General features: G+C 35.8%; 1 protein-coding gene across 1 annotated transcript in view; it reads right to left on the bottom strand.

Annotated features, from left to right (window-relative positions):
• The window catches only part of MIB1 (MIB E3 ubiquitin protein ligase 1), a 51,154-nt gene extending 31,118 nt beyond the window's left edge, over positions 1-20,036 (bottom strand). The window contains exons 1-9 of the mRNA XM_039328595.1: positions 19,087-20,036; positions 13,907-14,078; positions 13,601-13,730; positions 12,154-12,258; positions 9,906-9,972; positions 8,918-9,122; positions 5,137-5,320; positions 3,906-4,050; positions 1,141-1,274 (exon numbers count right to left, since the gene is read on the bottom strand). Coding sequence (XP_039184529.1) covers positions 1,141-1,274; positions 3,906-4,050; positions 5,137-5,320; positions 8,918-9,122; positions 9,906-9,972; positions 12,154-12,258; positions 13,601-13,730; positions 13,907-14,078; positions 19,087-19,315 — 1,371 coding nt within the window. The 5' untranslated portion in view covers positions 19,316-20,036. The remainder of the gene's footprint in view (positions 1-1,140; positions 1,275-3,905; positions 4,051-5,136; positions 5,321-8,917; positions 9,123-9,905; positions 9,973-12,153; positions 12,259-13,600; positions 13,731-13,906; positions 14,079-19,086) is intronic.
• Between the last annotated feature and the right edge of the window lie 1,395 nt (positions 20,037-21,431).

The following is a 21,431-nucleotide window of genomic DNA, read 5'->3' as shown; positions in this document are numbered from 1 at the left end:
TGGGCCAGGCAGAGACGGAAGTGCAGGACTTGAGCGTTGGCAGGAGCCGGCTCTGGGTTGACCTCTTTGCCGCATAATAGGGTTGGAGAGGGGAATGCAGCACTCATACCAGACATGGATCTGCAGCCTGGAATGGCCGAGCGCCCGATGACACACAAGCCACTCCTTGAAGGACCGCATCCTGAACTCTGGGGCATAGGGCCGACGAAGCACCACAACCCAAGCAAAGAGGAAGCTGGGCTCAGACCCTACCTGGAGGAGGATCGGGGCACCCAGTTAGTGTTGACAGAGCCCTGGGCAGTGAAGGGCAAGCACCCAGCCTGGCCCACAAGCTCCCAGGACACCGGGACATAGCAACCCAGCCCAGCCCCATTTCCTCGAGGAGGCATTCAGCCATGCTTACCTCGAGGCTGCTACTGCTATGCTCGCTCTCCTTGGGGGCAGCAAGGCTGCTGTGTTGGATGATGCTTTGGTGCTCACCCTGGTCTTGCCTTCCTATGCTGGAGACCTCCAAATCCCTCCTCCCAGCCTTGCCTGGTCAACCACAGTTACCCCTAGATGTGAGTGATGTCGAGCTGGCCAAGTCAAGCTGGCCACGCTCACGCGGCCCTGCCCACCTGGCCCTTTGAGGGCAACAATAATGCTGATGCGGCCCTCAATGAAATTGAGTTTGACACCCCTGTCTTAGATCTATTATTTTAGATGTATGTATGCTGCTGTAACTATGAAAGAAAGGCAGGATACGAACACATTATTAAAATATTAGTTTTAAAAAACTGAATTGGAAAAAAGTATCTGGGGGGCAATTTGAGAAGAATGGATTAATTACTTGTTTTTCCAAACTTTATGTCACTCCAAAATAATTATTTAGAGAACATTATAATGTAAACATCTTAAGAGGCATATTTTTGAACCATTTGAAGCAAAACAATGCATTCAAAAAGAATGAACCAAATGTTAAAGTAGGTAGGTTTTCCTATGTTTAAGCATAATTAACTTCCTATTTGCAATAGTAAAGATTGTGAAAGAAAAGTCTACCTTTATTTTGATTAAATAATGTCTTATCTTTCCAAGAACCTCTAATTATTGATCAGAAACTCTTAATTTCTCTTATTAGGAATAATATAATTAAATACTCACATCTACATCAGGTCTTTTAAGCAAATCTTCCACTTTTGCTACATCTCCATTAGCAGCTGCTTTAACCAGCTCCTCATTAAGATCCCCAGATTCCTGAGTTTCAAATAATTTCTTCAGCAACTGGGACAATCTCTCTGAGAATATTAAATGAAACAATTAATACTACCAGGTGTATAGTATCTGAATGTAGTGTTGCATTTGAACAAACTATTTTTTTACTTAAATAATATACATGTAACAAACTTGATCAATATTGCAATAGTATTTAAAATTGCTTTAACATTTGCTACTTGCCTAGATAGTGACTGCATACTAGCATTTCCTACAATGGAAATATTATGGTGGAACAGATATCCATGAGTCTACCAAGTGCAAGCTTAAATGTTATTTATCATCTGCTAAGTAATGAAGGTTAGAAAGTTCTTCCTGTTACAGGAAATTATAACAAAAGATAACAAAATAGAAAAACTTGCAATAGAACAACTGTGGCAACAGAAAGTAAGGATCGTACCAAAATTAATAGATGCCTTGGTGCTATCCCAAAACAACTGGAGCACCACTTGAACACCATCAGCATTGACAAATTTACCTTCAGTCAATTGCAAAAGCAGTTATACTTGGAATAGCTTACATCTTGTGACAAAAATGCAAAATCCAGTCTAAATATCTGGCTGTCTACGTGATGAACCATAATAAACAGAACAGCTTCTCAATACTGTCCATATATACACCCAAGATATTGCAATGGAGTTTGGACTTGACAAATGTGCTATGCTCACCATTAAAATGGCAAAAAGTAGTGAAAACTGAAGGAACGAAGATGCCCTGTGGAAATAACACAAAGAGTCTGGATGAAGATGATTATTACAAATATTTGCGCATCCTTCAAGCTGACACCATCAAGCATACTAAGTCCAGAAAAAGATTAGAGGTGAATACATCAAGAGAATGAAGAAGATCCAAAGTCCAAATTCAGTGGAGGAAATGCTATCAAGACAATTAACACCTGGGCAATTCCGGTCATTAGATACACAACTGGAATAGTGGACTGGATTCAAGCAGAACTAAAGGCCCTGGATAAGAAGATCAAAAAATAATGACAATGAATCACACCCTTCATCTTTGTAGCGATATTGCCAGATTCTATTTACCAAGCAAAATAGGGGAGCATGGGATCTTGTAAGTACATTAGGTTGTTGAAGAAGAAAAAAAGGGCATTGGAAGAATTTCTGAAGGATAGTGAAAAAGATGCACTGAAGTTATACCAGGAAGGCTTATGAATAATAGAGAGACCAAACTACAAGAAAGACCAAATGAACAGAAAAAAGACATGGGAAGATAAAGCATTTACATAGCCAGTTCATTAAAAAAAAATAGCAGGCAAAGCAGATAATAACAACACCTGGCAATGGCTAAGAGCAGAATAGTTGAAGAAAGAGACAGAGGAGCCAATTTTGCTGCCTGAGACCAAGCCTTAAGAACAAATGTGTACAAAGCCAGAACTGAGAAGACAGCAAGTGCCAACTCTGCAAAGAATCTGAAGAAACAATGGATCACCTGGTTACCTATTGTAAGAAGACTGTACAGACTGACTACAAACAATGACATAACAAAGTAGCAACAATGATTCATTGAAAGATCTGTAAGAAATACCATTTGCAGGCAAGCAAGAACTGGTGGGACCATAAAATACAGAAAGTCATAGAAAATGAAGCTAAATTGCTTTGGGACATTAGAATTCAAACAGACATAGACCTATCACATAACACCCCAGACTTAACAACTGCCGGTAAGAAAGACAAAAAAAAGTCTGGGTAGTGGACATAGCAGTATCTGGAGACAGCAGAATAGAAGAACTGGAGAAGATAACAAAATACAAAGACCTGCAATTAGAAATGGAATAACTATGGCTAAGAAAGCAAAGGCAGTACCAATAGTAACAGACACCTTGAATGCAATTCTAAAACAACTGGAGCACCACTTGAACATCATCAGTATTGACAAATTCACCATCAGTCAATTGCAAAAGGCAGCTTTACTCAGAATAGCTTACAACCTGTGACAATACCTCTAACACATTATATCAAACATTAGTATTTGCTTATCCCAGTCCTTGGGAAGTACTCAATAGATGGATAAAAAAGCCAAATCCAGTCTGAACATCTGGCTAACTGTGCAACAAACCATAATATAATATTGCTAGGGGAGTGGGGGTAGTAAAGTTACAGAAATCTGTGAGGAATAAAAATGAAAGTAGCAAACAAAAGATAGGAATAATCCAACTAAAATATTTTATCATTTGAACAACTACAATAGGAATAAAGTTGTTGAATAAAAATTGATGGAGCCAAAAGAACAGAAGACAGCATGTGTCGCCCTTCTGTAAAAGTAGTTTTTTTCCTCTGAAGATCGGGAGACAAGCCCTTCAGATAACTGGTTTTGGAATGAGAACATACTGCAATTAGCCTCAAATGTGTTGTACTGTGCTGTGGTTTTCTGGTTTTTATGTTCATTGGTTCCTCTTGTTCCATATGTTAGTTGATCAAGCTGCAATTTATGAGTCAGGAGGTCATGTAAATTGATTAAATAAATAAATAAAATCACAATTCATGTATCTAACAAAAACATTCAAGAGTAAGTTGCACTGTGTATTTTAGAACTATTCTAAATGAAAGTGTTATTAAAAGACAGCAACAAAATTTTAAAACTAAGCAACACAGACTTCAAAATTCAATTTCTGTAGTATTTGTTAGCTTTTAACTTACCACCAGATGCATTGCTTATGGCTGATCCTGCTGATGCTACCTTTGACACAGCGGCGGGATTATATGTCCAAGACGTTCCACAAACCTCTACTTTTAAGTCACTATCCGAGTAGATCTGCTGGACCCTTCCAACTTTACCTAGGGTCTAGATTAAAGAAATCTAATATTATTTATAACATCACCATTTTATGACACCTTATTCTATATTCCAATAAAGCTCTGTGAATGTTGACCTAATAATAACTGCAGATCAATCATTGCTATCTAAAAAAATTAACTCATTTCTATTATGATTTTAGTAAAATATTTTTATTATTTTTCAATAAATTCAGCAATCAAGTAGTCCAACTCATTTTAGCTAAGTGATCTACTACGGATGATTTTCACATTTTTAAGATACTAGAAATTTATTTTTAAGATTGTACAAATGTCTAATCTTAGAAGATAAAACAAGATATAATTGAGAGAATGGAATGTTATACAGATTGTCCTCAACCTATGACCACAATTGAGCCCCAAATTTATGTTGCTAAGTGTGACATTGGTTAAGTGAATTTTGTCCCATTTTACAACCTTTCTTGCCACATCTGTTAAGTGAATCATTACAGTTGTTAAATTAGTAACATAGTTGTTAAGTGAATGTGGCTTCCCCATTGACTTTGCTTGTCAGAAGGTTGCAAAATATGATCACATGATGCTGGGGCACAGCGAACCATTATAAATATGAACCAGTTGCCAAGCATCCAAATTTTGATCACATAAACATGGGAATATTACAATGGTTGTATGTGTGAAAAACTGTCATAAGTCAACTTTTTTCAGAACCGTTGTAACTTTGAGCACTCACTAAATGAATGGTTGCAAATTGAGGACTACCTGTAATTCATATTCAATAAAATTCATATTCAATACTCAACAATGCTTAAAAACTAGGTAGACTTAATTTTTTCCATCAAACTTCATTCCAAGTTTATTTCTATTGCTTTCTTGTGTCATAATGGTAACTGCTGGAATAAACTATCTAAGCAGAAAGTCATTTCTTCCCTTTTGATTCCTTATACCTGATTATCAATAGGTTCTACCCAGAAAGAGAAACCTATCTCCAATGGAAATAATTTACATAATTTTCTAAAATTTCACTGTCATTCATGCAGGATTTCAGTCCTGAAATAAACTTATGCACATTTTAATTTCAAATTACAAAACAACAAATATATTTATATAAACTTACAGGAAGCATTGCTTCAGCCCATTCACCATGTCCCCTTTGAAGCAACTTAATTCTTTCTAAGTCGTAACAAACTTGGACAAGATCACCCACTTGAAATTGCGAAGCACCACCTTCAGCACCTTGCACACCATCTCCACTTCGGACAATGTTGGCTTTAGTAAGAACAGCAGGATTAAAGGTCCACCTAAAAAGTAAAAATAACATATTATTATGGCAAGTGATTTTATAGTTTTATGTGAGTCTAACTGCATAGTTCACTGTTGCTCAGTTTTGCTCCCCATTTGCAAAAGATGCTTGATTCTGAAATATTATAATAATGCTTTTAGGATACAGATTATTAACTACAGTGAGAATAATCAAGGATATTTTTTTAATCAAGTAATCTAAAGGCAATCCAGTAGTTCACAAGCCAGTTAATTTAAGACTTATTCTGAATAGACCAGCTGATACACTGGTGAATATCAAATAGGAATAGAACAAATCTTATTAAAGAAGAATGAGATAGTTCTCAAAAGGTAGGTCTTATAAATCTTCCAAAGCACTATTAACTATGCAGTTAGGGCAAACTGACGGATAAAATTGAGAGATATCTGAACTTTCAAAAACTTTTCATGGCTTTACTAAAAGAAATTTAATAGTCATGGACAAAACAAAATGTTTTACAAGATGCTGGTTGTTTCAGAGGGCACAAATTTAGGAATAAACAGACTGATGGATGGATGAAAGAAATAGAACTGATGTTGCAAAAATGTGCTTGTACTGTACTTGAAATGAAAATAATTTGTTTCTCAATTATCAGTTAGTAGTTGACAATAATAAATACCAAGCTAACAACAACAACAATAAGCAGCAACAGTAGCAAATGTGTAAAAGAATGTACAGCTAGATTTGGTAAAGGAACGAACCATTAAGGGAGGAAAAATATCAACTCAGTCCTGGGAAAGAGGAAAACATCAAAGAAGCTCAGAATAATTCTGCCTTAATTTTGTTTGGTATAAAATAGGGCTGAAAGGCTTTTCTGATTCTGTTATTATAACCCAAAACAATGAAGTAGCATTCCTGAAATCCCTCTGATGTCTGTTTCTTGACCTAATTTACCTCAAAGGCTTGAGTAACAAAGTCTAAGTGTATTTCAAACTTGGAGAATGGAAATTAAAATTGCAAATATAGTTCAATATAAACTAGAAGGAAAAACAGTATCATAATTTTATATACGAATGTACACGGACATAAAATAGCATCTTAGATTGTAATGACTGACTGGCAAAGGAATTTTAAGCTGTAAAACACAGGTAAGAGAACACTGATTCAATGTGTGGCCATTTTAAGTATTAGAAGTATTTTCAAAATTCAATGTAGTCTTTTTCAACTTAAAAAGAAATTTTACCAATCTGTGTTGACCTTACCAGAGCCATTTTAAGCTTACTCTATTTCAGTTTGAAACATTTCTGCTAAAGTTGTATGAGTTCAGAGTGAATTGTTTTAACAATTGTCTAAACTCAAAAAAGTGTCCCTACTGAAAACATTTTGCACATCTCATCTAACAATAATTAAGAAAAAGATTTTAAAATATGTGACTGCCAATACCAAATGGTACAGAAAGTACACAGAAAAGAAAGGTCAAAGCAATTTTTTTTTTTTTTTGAATGAGAGCAATTTGACTAATTGAACAGATGGGTGATAGGCTTTTCTTCACTGGATATGTTTAAACAGAAGCAAGAGAGCCTTGTGGCAGAAGTAGATTAATTTGGATTTCTGCATGAAGCAGGAGATTGGAATCAAGGATCTAAATGGCTTCTTCCAACGCCATGACCACGATACTAAACCATCTTCCCTTTGATGAAACATTGGAATTAAACAAATTACTGTAATATGTTGTGAAGAAAGTCAGAAAGAAAAAAAAAACTTTTTCTCACAATACTGGAAACCAGGATCATCCTTTAAAGCTAAATGGGAAAAACAATTTTAAGGAAAAATACAACAATGAAGTAATTATATAATTTAACGGCATAAGACAACACACAGGCATCTATTTGGCCACTATAGAAAACACAATGCTGGATAAGCTTTGATCTGATTCAGCATGCCTTTTAATTTAGTCTTATATTTGAAATTAAAAACTGCTCATATATTAATTTTTAAGAATGTAGTCATAAATCTGATATTTAAGTACTCTAAGTAAAAACTGTCTAAGAGTCTAGAAAAATGTTTGCTTGTTCTATGTAGTATGATCCCAACAAAGACTTGTTTATGGCTAGAGGAAGGAGAATTAACTGTACAAAAAGTTAAGAATATTGCGTCTGACAATATTCTGAAAAGTCTTTGTGTACCTAATGCCTATAAGTAAAGGAACTGCACAGATTTACAGGCTCAAGCTATCAGCATTGTTAGACTGTAGCAGGAAACAGAAGTAGATCTAATATTCCTAAACAAAGACAATTTGGGAGTTGGGTAGTTTTCTTTACAAAAAATATTTGGAAAGGGATGAAAATACTGTTCCAATTGGAACTGTTAATTTAAATAGTGTTCTTGACTAAAACCAATGTTACTTTACTTTGTCACAAACTAAATGTTTTAAATAGATGCTTCTCCAGCTAAGGTAAACAGCAAATGTACAAAGTTTTACAAAAATAGAAACAATCCTTATTGCAATGGTGGGATTCAAATATGTGAACAACCGGTTCTTTATGTGGATGCCGCTTCCAGAAGTCCATTCTGGGCCTGGGCAACAAAAAATTAGCTACCGGTTCTACCGAGCTGGTGCAAACTGGCTGAATCCCACCACTGTCTTATTGTATATATAAAGCAAAACTAATGAACATGCTATTGATAGTTATAGTTTTGTTGCAAGAAATGGGTATAAATGACACAAAATACAGAGTGAAGAATCTAAAAAGATATTTCTGTGCTATATTAATTATTATATTCCTGAGAATTCTATTTGAATTATAGGATCTGTGCATGGAAATGTATCAAAAGAAATAAACAACGAATGTGTCCCATTCTTATTTGTTATAGTATTTTGATGTGTTTATAACAAAAAGTAATGCAGATTACTCACGGACTATAGATTTTTTAAGCTGCTATTAATTGGTGGAATGATTTCCTTGTAATATCATACAGGACAATTAATATAAAGCAAAGGTAGCCCTTATTTGGCGGAAATGGCAAAGATTTCGGCTTTCTTGAAAGATCAATCGCAGGAGAAGTATCTCCTGGTATGGAAAAGATGGATAGATTTCATACAATATAAGTTGGATATAAAAAAATATTACTTAGTTTTTGAATAATTTATAATTAAAGTTTAAGATATTTCTTAGATATTTTCTTTTATTTTTATTTTATTTTTCTGTTTTTTCTTTTCTTTCTTCTTGTATTTTTTTATATATTGTTGTTAATTATTTTATAATTTGTTTAATTAACGTATTTAGATTTGTTTATGGTTTATAAGTGTTTCAAGATTTTTTAAAAAAATTTTTTAATTAAGCCTGTATTCAGCTCTGGGAAGATTGGGGGAGGGCAGGGGAGGGGTGGGAGGGTGTGAGGGAGGGGAATCTTTTCTTTTTGTAAAACCTAAAAATTTTCAATAAAAAAAAAAAAAGCAAAGGTAGCCAAATGTCAGCACTTTTACTGTTGCCTTTGGCATTTATCTGGAAGTCATTTCATCAATATGAATTAGCATTTCCATTCTTATTTAGAGATCCTGCATGACACAACAGTAAATATAAAATACTAATCAAACACTTGCATGATTTGCTTTATAAAAAATAAATTAATATACCTATTCCCACTTGGATATTGTACAACAATGTCATGATCTTCATCTATTCCACAAACCGTGCCAGTAGTTGTTAAAGTTTCAAACATCCCATCAGTCCATCCTCCATGACCATGTTGCAATGACTGAACAATTTCTAAGTCGAGATCAATGTTTACTAGATCACCAATCTGTAATCCACCAGGATTTCGGTTGCCATTCTGTTCTCCTAAAGTTAAGAATAAAAGGAGAATGCATGTTTTTGAAATTGGATCCATAAACAAACACATAATTCATAATTATATAAAAGAATACATTGCTATTTTAACAGTCTAATCCCAGTAATGTAGGAACATAGCAGCATTACATAACTAATAGTAAAATCAAGAAATAGTATTACCACACTTCATTTAACAAACATATGCGATTATACTCTACAAAAATACGATAAATATTAAATAAAATGCTCTCTAAGGACACATAATGTTCTATCTTTGCATACATGATTGCTGTAAAGGATTCTGAATTCTACAATGAAAGACGACAAACTGCCTGATGACCTGGAGGGGAAGGATGCAGATAATCAGGTTCTTCTTTTTTTGGTATGAAAGAAATCAATATATTGGCATAATAACAGACACTGTATGTTGGGTGGTACCAGCATCAGTAGAAAGGGCAGACTTGGAACCACTTTAAAGAAATAGAAATTTTTATCAGATGTTAGATTCTGGCTATATAAGTTACGGTACATTGCCTTTCTAATTCTTGTATATCGTTTCAGAGACCTTGCAACCTTGCTCTTCTGCATTTCTGTCCAGTGATCACTGTATTTGTGAATCCCAATAAACAATACTTATTGCATTTACCTTGAAGAATTATGGTTCCTTACGTAAGCAGGCATTTTTCCTAAAACCACTGTCATTAATGTCATCAATCACTTATTAAATTGCCCACACATATGTCCCTTTAGTTTTATACACTAAGTATCAGAATTCTGTATCTTCTAACTTACCAAGCACAGGACAGTGGTCTCGATAGAAGGATCCTCCTTTTGAATCCTGGACACATTTAAGGTCTGACTAGAAGAAACAAAAAAATCATACAGAGAACTTAACTCTGAATCAATATATGCATTATAAGATTATGTGAGATAATATGAGGATTTGATAAACGGTACTTTGAAAGCTTTCACTAATTCATAAGGAAATAACAGACTGATACTTCGCTACAGATGTTAAGAGTATTCTAAACTGTGGACACTATCTAGTAAATAGACTCTGGTTTTAAGTGGGCATTCATACTTCGCCATTATAACTCTGGAGACTGAAAAAACTATGTTTCCTCAGGTGTAAGCCTGATTATTTTAAGTGGAGCTTATTACCAATAAATGTATAAGGAATTGTAGCATAACTGCACTAACTTTGCCCTGTTTGTTCTATAGTTCTGGGCAAACAAAAAGAAAAGATTGGGAAATTCTGCCATTTACTCTGTAGTAAATCTGTACAAACTATTTGGAAAAGGATCATTTTAAATTAATATTCAAGCATTGAAATTATAATTCAGGATCCTTAAAATCCTTGGTTAGCATGGATATGATTATCAAAAGTTTCATTTCTTTCTCATTTTAATCATACCAAGTTCCTTCTCTGTCCACATTCAAGAAATAGAAAGCCTTGTCTAACTTAGGCACATTCATCTCTTATAAAATCAGTGATAATGCTGAATCACAATTTCCCTAAACATTTGGAAATGTGTGTGTTTGCAAAGTCAAATAAAATGCATAAAATAAGACAATCTTGCAAGCTTACAGTGTATATACAGGTCACCTTGTAGGGCAGATGACGGCAAATACATACATACATACATACATACATACATACTGTACATACACATACATACATAAAGAGTACCTCCAGTTACCGTAATATACTAGCAAAAATTCCATAATATACCTAGCAAAATGCTAAGTTTCTCTTGCCTAATTGTTCTTGCCATGCCTAATTCAAATAGCAGACATCTGGTTCTATCTCTGAAGCAATTCCCATTGGACAAAGGTCATTCAAGGCATATATACTAAAGTAGGAAGCAAACAGGAAGAAAACCGAGTTTTAATCATATCAACTGACACTCAGAGAGTAAACAAAGGGACAGGTGGATGTATATTCCAACCATATGTTGCTACAAAGAACTCTGTATTTCTTTTTCATCAAGAGAAAAAAGTCCCAAAAATGTAAACTGGAAGATGCAAAGAATAATGTTTTCTCCTCTCATAAGTATACCATCCCAGACAGAGTCTCTGCATTTGCACACTCACATCCTGCAATTTGGTAACAGGAGCAAAGAAAAAGAATCAAAGCATGGGAGGAAAGCATGTACATGTATGGAACTCACTAAGCTATTTTTAACAAGTAAACTATAGTTATGTTTGAACATGCAACAGCATGAATTTTGAAGGTAGAGCTTTTCAAAAAGTAATTTTAAAATCAATGAAGCACCTTGGTTGATTATGCTCTGTTTGTGTTGCAAGACTAACATGATCAAGAGAAAAGCTTATTTATACTAATCCATAATTTTGAACAAAGTACGCTTCTCCTAACATTTGCATCACCCTATTTTATTACCAAACAGAAAATAGGAGGATCTTGATTAGGATATCAATTTGTATAAAGACAACAAACTGCAATAAAAGCAATTTTCATAAGAAATGAGTAATTTTACTAATGCTAGAAAATGTCCATCAACCATAAATCTTTACCAGTTATACTCATGTTATGCAGAAATAAGTTAGCTGTTTAAAACAAACGCACACGGACATGTGAAATGAACAAAAGAACACGTTAGCTGTAGCAATTATGCTATAGCATCACTGAAACCAAAATTACTTAAGCAAAAAAATAAGGTCCATAATGCATTATTTCATGACTCCAAATATTTGACTACCTAAAGGATGGAAATAAACACAGAACTGTTTTACAACAATCTCTACTATTAAAGATACTAACTTTATTTTTTAGAAATGTCACCTACCATATTTGAAATAGGAAATACTATGGATACAGAGACAGAAGTCAGCTTAAAAATTAGTCTGAAATCAGACTTATGCATATGCATTAGTTATCCCTATAGCTGTAGGAACAATGAAGCGCCTAACAGCATGCAAACTGACAGAAGGATAACACAAAAGAAAATAGCACAGCACAGGCCATTTTCATTACTTCATCATGAAATACTTTGGTTCTTTGTATTGTTTTACTTCTTACCATGCCCTCAAAGCCAACTCTGTAAAGGTTTTTAGCTCCATTGTCCCATAAAACATATGCTGCACTGTGTGGACTTGATGCACTCCAATCTTGGATTTCAGTTACCTAACAAAATAAAAAAAAATATTTTACCAAAAATAAAAATCATGATCAATCTCACAATCAGCAAAAATGCTTGTTATTTTTCTAAAAACAGTGAATTGGTTACATTTCAAAAAAAAACCCTGCTAATAAATTACAATACAACTCATCATTTTAAAAAAAAAAGAACAAGGAACACAAATATAAAAAGAAAACTATCAAAGCAGCAGTTAAAAAATATTCTATGCCTTTGCACCGATGATTAAAAATATGAGGGACCAATGGATTTCTCCAAAGACCAGCAGGCAAAGACCAACAGTGACATCCCTCCCATTTTCCACATCAATTCCTTATATTGGGTCATTTATGAAGGATCCAAATCACTTAAACATGGTGCCCCAAGTCTTGTCTGGCAAGCTATTAGAAGAATATTATGGTTATAATTAGTAAACACTATAGTAATCAAAAACATAAAAGAAGGAATACACTCTTTATTCTCTAACAGTCATCCGTCAGGGTAACTACATAAATTTCTATCTTGTAAGCAAAAAAAACAAGACTGCAATTTTTACTCACAACCACCTATGTGTTGCAAGGCCAAAGTGTGATCAGAAATTAGCTTAAACTCAGCAATGTTCAGTATGTCTACTCTTATTTTTTAAAAGCAGTTATCATTATTGCTTCTTTTTAAGACAGCAATATTTTTATTAGTGTTATGTATTATTTATAGTATATGACTTAGGTAATGAAGCCCCACTCAAAACTTAACAACAAGGAGTATATTTTTGGGAGGTCATGTTTTTTCAAGTAGTCTGCTCACAAGTTAAAAAGTATTAGATAAAAATTTACACTACATAGTCAAAGATAAATGAACCCAACCATAATATTCAAGAAATCCATTCAATATTATGTCATTAAGCTCTCTGAGAAAGATTGATTAGGATCTTTACCAAGAAAGAAGTGTTACAGGTTGTCATTGTTCAGATGCAATTGAGATGGACAAGCATATTTTCTGCCATAAAATACCTCTTAGAAATATACTATAGCCTATTTTTATCATACTCATTATGAATTTTTACTACTTGTTCACCAAATAATATTACTATCATCACCTCAGTATACTACAGTATTATTGCATTAGGTCAGTGAGTCACATCAAGATGAGTCAGTAAACATAACAATATTTATTTTTTTAAGGGCACAGAGAACAAAGAAGGTTGCTACTTAGAAGGAAAATCCAAAGAGATATTGAATACTCATTTGTAACTGAAGCCTCCACTGGTAGGAACACATAATACATATATCCTGCCACTAGTCCAATGAACTGTCCATAGTAAGGAAAGCTTAAGGTACTATGAAATCTTACTTTGCCCCTGCGTCCATTGCCACCATCCTGATCTTCCCATTGCCAATCAACTCCTCGTACCACCCTGGCACCTGTAAAGATTCCTCTTGCAGTAATTTTCTTTGATTTACGGCGAGATTCCAGTAATACCCTAAAATTTAATATTGATGATAGGTTAAAGATGTCCAATCAAAAATAAGTTGTTTAAAAATGTTTGTCAAAATCTAAAACTTGCTTTAACTTAAAACAGTACATTTCAGTTTAATGAACATTTTAGATGCAGGAATTTTTCTAAATATTAGTTTTAAAATAAAACATATTTATTACCTTTCACTTCCAGGTGTGGTTATTCTGTAAAAACGATGTCTTAGATGATGTTTATCCCCATGATAACATACTGTGCATAAATCATAATTTGTACATTCCGCACATTTCCATCGAATACCAATTATTGGTTGCTGGCGACAAGTATCGCACATAGTCCCATCATGTTTAATACCTGTAAATATACAACTAACATAGTATTTTAAACAGAACATATGAAAGCAAACACAAAAACATATACTGGAATCTAGGCATTGAGTATATTATTATAATTTCAATTACTTTTCAAACCTCACCCTATAATGCCCACATTATTCAATTTAATCACATAATAGCTTCAGGTACTAATTATGTCAAATGTTCAAATATGAATTCATATAAGATACTGGGTCTATAACTACATATTAAAAACAATCCAATCTGCCAGATAGGCAAATTCACTACTCTTTAGATACTAGAACTGACAGAACGTCAGTATCATTACAATTTATATACAAATACATTATAAAAACTGTCTATAGTTCTAGATACTATATCTTAAAAAAGAATATAGTTACTATAAATTAAATGGGCTTTTCTCTTCATGGCATAGAAAGAGCAAGAACAAAATTGTCATCTCACAAAACAGTAGAACTAGAAGTCACTGAATGAAATTAACAAGAAAAAAAGAGCAAACAAGGTCACAGATAGGAACAGAATCTTTGAAAGGGCAGCTATGTCAGTTTGCTGCTTGAATCTGAATTCTTTTCATTATAATATGTACTAATTAATAAGTGACAAGAAATCTACAACTTCATTAGGTGAGTTTCATTATTATGTTGCCTTCCCTTCTATTTCAAAATTAAGAGCTGGACCTACCAAACACAAATGCTATAATGAATATAATGCATCATTGATCTGGTCTGGCTCTTCCTACTGTTTCATATATTTTTAATCTCAAGAGAAATGGCATAATTTCTAAATTGCATTTTCCCCTACAGTTAATCTCTTCTAAGCAAATAGGCAAACAGAAACACTGAATCCATACATTTGTAACATTGAATTGTGATTGATGAGTTTGTTTTTACTCTAGCTACTGTCTGTGTGTTTTTAGTTTTTCTGTTTTAATATTGCTAGCCACCAAGTTATGGATTTGAGATGGGCAGTTATATAAATTGAAATAAATGTGTTTGTATAATAAGCATATAATAGTTTTGTAGTAACTAAAACACTTCAGGTTTGTCAATATATACAGTATGTGTTTAAATGATAACTGAAAGCCAACAGACAGTTCAAATTTTTTCCCATTTAAAACCATATGAATGTGATATGTTTCTTTTAAGGCAACATTCCAATTTAGAGATTATATCAATACAAAGTCCATATTTATATTCACTTTTTGGGAAATGTTTTTATTGTCTCAAACAATAAAATTGAAGTTTATGTTACATCATGTTTCAATTTTTTACTAGATCAACAAAAGAACTGCCAATTTTAGGATATGTTTTTAAGATTACAAAACAAAGAATGCCTTATTGAAATGATAATATACAAAGAATATTTTCTTCTGAATGAAAAGATATAGCCTGTGCTACATAAATAGAGATGTAACATTTAGTGGGACTGGACATTTAAGTTTACAAGCAATTTGTTTCTACTTACCTAGCAAGTATTTGTCAGAGGGTATATATTAAGTTGTCACTAATAGAACAATGAGTATAGGGTCCAGCAGACAGAAACTTTAGGATCTAAATCTAAGGAATCAAAGGATTTCCCCCTTCTTCCTTCTGACCTTAACTAAATCTATTCTAAGCTGAAGAAATCATTTCATCCTTATCAAAATAACACATCCTTATGGTAAATTGCTTGAGAATGTTTTGGTTCCCTCCTTGATTTCTGCACCAGAAAGCAAAGTTAGAGAGCTCAGTTTGGAGTCCTACAATACTATGAAAGATGTATGGAGTGAAAGGAGCGAAGATTGAGCAGAAAAATGAGCAATTCCTAGGTCTACCATCAATCACTTAAGATATTAAATTATTGTTATACAATAATGTAAATGGTTATCTTAGTATTAAATACATCATTCTAATTTTATAATCAAATTCCTATAGTATTACAATGATTTGCATAGTACCATCTATTAAACAATGATATTAAAATGACTGGATTTTATAACATAATTCTAGACATCTATGGAGATTCTCATTCTAAAAAAAAACCTGGATTCATCTGAAACTAATTGCTTAAAACATTGACCCTATCATAAAAATGAAATCCCAGATACTCACCAGTTTATATATTTTCTATTGAGTATTAATAACAGTCATTTATACTTAAAAAGACAGAACCATTAAAAAGTATATATTTGATCAATGAATCAAAATGTGTTTATAAAAGCTATATAGTTGATCAAGGGAATATTTGATCAGGTACAAGCAGTCCTTAACTTACAACCACAATTGAGCCCCAAATTTCCATTGCTAAGCCAGACAGTTGTTAAGTGAATTTTGCCCTTTTACAGCTTCTCTTGCCATTGTTTAAATGAATCACTACAGTTGTTAAGTTACAAAAATGATCAAGTGAATCTGACTTCATTATCTTTGCTTGTCAGAAGATCACAAAGGTGATCACATTACCCCAGTACACTGCAACCATCAGAAATACATGTCCAATTGCCAAGCATCTGAATTTTGACCACATGACCACAGGGATGCTATAATGTTCATAAGTGTTAGGTCACTTTTTTCAGTGCTGTTGTAACTTTGAATGGTTGTAAGTCAAAGATTATCTCTTAATCGTAAAAAAAATGAAGCTGCCTTTAATAAGTAATTGTTTAACAATAAAAAAGGCAGTACTATACCCACATACAGGTTCTTCCATCTGTATTTCTGGATGGGGCTGCACTACCCCCAACAGACCTATTGTGCAATCTGGGGGTAATATTATTATTAATAATAATAATAATAATAATAATAATAATAATAATAATAATAATAATAAAGTTGGAAGAGACCTTGGAGGTCATCAAGTCCAACCCCCTGCTCAGGCAGGAAACCCTACACCATTTCGGACAGATGGCTGTCCAGTCTCTTCTTAAAAACTTCCAGTGTTGGAGCATTCACTGCTTCTGGAGGCAGGCTGTTCCATTGGTTAATTGTTCTTACTGTCAGGAAGTTTCTCCTTAGTTCTAGGTTGCTTTTCTCCTTGACTAGTTTTCATCCGTTGCTTCTTGTCCTGCCCTCAAGCGCTTTGGAGAATAGCTTGACTCCCTCTTCTTTGTGGCAGCCCGAGATATTGGAACACTGCTATCATGTCCCCCCTCGGAGTTCTCTTCATTAAACTAGACATACCCAGTTCCAGCAACCATCTAGGTCCTCTTGGACCTAGACTCATAGCTTCGGTTCACACGGCAGATGGCAGCCATGGCTACGAGAGCTTTTCAACACTTTCAGGGATGTGTGTGCACCAACTACACCAATTCTTGGACTGGAATGCTCTGTTATTGTGTAGGCTACTGAAACATGGTCTACATGGGGCTCACCCTGAAAAGCATTCAGAAACTGGTATAGAACTGCTACAGAATACGACTGTGCAAGTGATAAATGGTGCCAGATTTATGGCACATGTAACACCACTATTACTGGTACACCTTTACTGGTATTGTTTCCAGGTGCAATTCAAGGTGCTAGTTGACACCTTTAAAGCCCTACATGGCTTGGGACCGGGTTCCAAGAATCTCTACTTGTTCAACTCGATCTAGCAGATTAGGCATGCTGCAGATCCTGTCAGCCAAAAAGTGTTGAGCTGGTAGGGAGTAGAAGATGGCAATTTTCTGCAGTAGCCCCTGATTTGTGGGAATATCAGAGGATATTCAACTCAGAGATTAGAATGGCCCCAACCCTATTAGCCTTTCATAAAGCTCTAAAAATCTGTGTTTCTGAGCTTGGGGTACTGAATGTACTAAGTGCCCCATTTCCTGGCTTTATTGTTAACTGCTAGAATACATATTTATTTTGAATATTTTTTATTTCATTTTCTATTTTGGTTTTAAAAGGTTAACATTGTTATAATTGCATATTTTTTTAATTGTAAGCTGCCTAAAGTCATTGATTTAGATGGGCAGCTATTGGAATTGAATAAAATATAAGAAGTGTCATTAATTCAGTAACTACTTATTTCTAAGAAATGTTTTTCACATAATTTGAAAAAAATAAGGCCATTAACAATCCACATTTCCTCACTATTGTAAAATAGCAATGTAATTATAAATTTATTTCCCTGTTGTTGAATATATTACAATGGACATCTTCTCCAAGACTAAATGTATCAAGCATTGGGACAAAACTTTCCAAACTTGGATCAAAAACTATTTTAAAAAATGAGTAACCACAATGAGTAACTCACAGTGACATAATGACCTTTTACAAAGACAAAAAAGAACCCTCCCAATATTTAACTCCAATACCATACTCTTTTAAAAAGGATGCTGAAATTGTCTCTTGAAAAAGAGCATGACTATATTGCAAGATGAAAGTCAATTTGCAGTACTGCTTCTGAAAATCTTTTTTATATTTATCCAAGCCAAAGTTGCAGCCCCAATCATACACCTTAAAGGTGTGCATGTCCCATAAAATAAAAGTGTTTTTCTATTAAACTGAGGTGCAAAACTCCAACTCTTACTAAGAAGTTCCAATTGAACTTTTTACATAGAAATTAACCTCCAAAGGCAAACCTAGACATGTAGGATTTACACCTATTAGTTGTAGGCAGAGGAGGGGGATGCTCTCATCACCAGTAATAACCTGCATTTTCAATTGACACACTGGATCAATTTCACTACATGACACCTCTTTCCTATTATGTTTTGATCTTTCAACATTTTCTGTGCTGATTACGGAGCTCTTACGTCCCCGTTCAACTTTTGCCATGGGCTTCCCCGTTCCAACCCCCTCTTAGCAGGGAGTTCCTTCACCGTGATTAGGAGCCCTGCGGACAAACAAGGCCTCGTCTGAGAGTCGCCAACAACCCTCAACCGGTCTTGGGAAACTCAAGAGTGATGTCCCGACGGCGTCGACAGTCGCGCCGGCGGCAGGGAGACTCAATGGTTTTAAAGAGGGTCCAAACCCGCACACTTCTCCGCACCCACCCACCCACTCGCCGAGTCCGGCCCCTGGAAGAGCCCGTCTCTCCCGCTTCCCTCTCACCTGTCGGCGCGCTGTCGAGGATGCGCAGGTCATAGGCTCCCGAGCAGCGGTAATTGGCAGCTGTGCCGTTATCCCAGACCACCACCACCTCCTCGGGGCTTTCGAAACTGCGCACGGTGCCCACATGGCCCTCGCCGCCATCCTGCTTCCCCCACTTCCAGTCGGGCCCCCTCACGACCCGAGCTCCGACGCCCTCCACCATCACTCGGTTGTTCCTCGAGTTGCTCATTGTTGCTTAACTCGCCGAGGGCGTCCCTCGCGGTGCAACGACGAGGCCGGGAGAGTCGCTGACGCCAATAACGGGAAACCGGAGTCGCCAAAGCCGCAGGAATGCCTTTCCCGAAACGCCGGAACAACAAAGACCTGAGAAGCGAAGCCAGCCGACAGACCGGCCGGCCGGTCTCCTCCAGCGGGGTGGATGGGATGCGGCCTCCGCCAGCGGAGCGCAGCGTTCGTGATGTATAGCCTTCCCCCTCCCGCCTCCCCAATGGTGTCGCCCAACCCGGAGAAGCTGGCCGCGCTTTATGCAGGTTCGAAAGGGGAGGGGGCGAACCTGACGCTTCGGCTGCTACATCCGGGCACTACGGCGGTATTGCCATCCCGGCTCTGGTAGTGGAGGTAGGGCATGGGGCTCTCCTGCGCATGTTCCGATCCTGCAGCCGGAGAAGGGAAGGGCCCCATTCAGAACAAAGAAAGGAAAGACTCCTTAGGGACCTCTAGGGAAACGAGAAGTATATTGCATCGCCTAGGGCCGAACTTCTGGATTTGCAATGGGTGGGGGCTGTGCGAAATGTGGCTGCACCCGAAAGCTCTCAAGCCTAAGAAGGGCCTGATGAAGCAGGCCGGCAACAAGAGCAAGGACAACTGGAGGGCAATAACATTCTCGCTATCGCTCGGAGCAGCTTTTCTGCCGGCGTTCCCTTTCAATACAGTTCTTGTTAAATCGTTCGGTCAAGACTTTGTGAGCAGCTGGCTGTGTATTATCTCAGGATTGTCTGACATTAAATTACCTTGCCTTCTCTTGGCTGCTGCTTCGATTTAATGTTTTCTCCCATGATTCTAGCCTTCTTACGTTGTGTTTAGAATGCCTTAGCTTTAGCTGATGAGTACTTCAGGAAAAATCAGATTTTATTTCATCTAATATTAGTTTTTCTTTCTGTCCAAGGTATTCTCAGCAATCTTCTTCCAACAATTCAAAAGCATTGGGGGTTTTAATGTGATGTTTCATAACTTTGTTACAAGTGGGGAAACCATAGTTTGACAAGCGTATCTGTCAGTGTGATGTGTCTAACACTCATATTCAGTGTGTTACTCAATGCACCTTGTGGCCAGAGTGTGGGGAAATTCTGATGCCATAGGATAATCTTCTAATCTGCTTGTAGATCTGAATTCAGAAGCTTGTTTTCTTCTGTGAAAAGTATAGATAGAATGTTTTTGGATCTATTTGATCACCAGTCCTGTTAGTTTGAAAATATTAATATTATTGGAAATGGCTTTCAGTCATAGTGGAACAGTATGACTTTGCCAGCCCATGACATCTTGTAAATGTTTGCTTATAATAATGAACTTATTATAAAACTAATTGCAATAATGGGTAGAAACTCTGCATTGATATTATTCATAGTCTTCTGAACAAAAGCCAACATGATTCTGACCAGATTGCTAGCACAACAGAATGATGTTTCATATATAAAACAACTATTATGTACCAGCTTTTGAAACTGATAAAAATTATGACACAGAAACAACTTCTTTTAAATACAATTGTAATATTTATGTTTAAGACTACATTTGAGCTACTGGCGTTTTCAGAACATATTGTAAGATCTAGGGGACTTTGGTTGCTCTCTGAAAACAGAACAACAAAGTTGGAAGGAACCTTAAGAGTCTTCTAGTCCAAAACCCTGCTCAAGCAGGACACCCTACACCAGGGATAGGCAACTTGGCTCTTTTATGACTCGTGGACTTCAACTCCCAGAATTCCTGACTCAGGAATTCTGGGAGTTGAAGTCCACGAGTCATAAAAGAGCCAAGGTTGCCTACCCCTGCCCTACACCATCCCACACAAGTGGCTGTCCTGTCTCTTCTGAAAGACCTTCTGTGATGAAGCATCCACAACTTCTGAAGGTAAGTTGTTCCCCTCGTTAATTTTTCTCACTGTTAGGAAATTTCTCCTTAATTCTAGCTTGCTTCCTCTCCTTGATTAGTTTCCATCCATTGTTTCTTGTCTTGCCTTCTGGTACTTTGGAAAATAGGCTGAGAACCTCTTCTTTGTGGCAACTCTTCAAATATTGTCCTTCTTTTCACTAGACTAAACAAACTCAATTCCTGAAGGAGGATTAAAG

Source organism: Crotalus tigris, unplaced genomic scaffold (genome assembly GCF_016545835.1).
Source record: "Crotalus tigris isolate CLP2741 ecotype Arizona unplaced genomic scaffold, ASM1654583v1 scf7180000024382.2542628, whole genome shotgun sequence".
NCBI lineage: Eukaryota > Metazoa > Chordata > Lepidosauria > Squamata > Viperidae > Crotalus > Crotalus tigris.
Note: the sequence above shows the minus strand (reverse complement) of the source record. Positions and strands in the feature narration are given on the sequence as shown.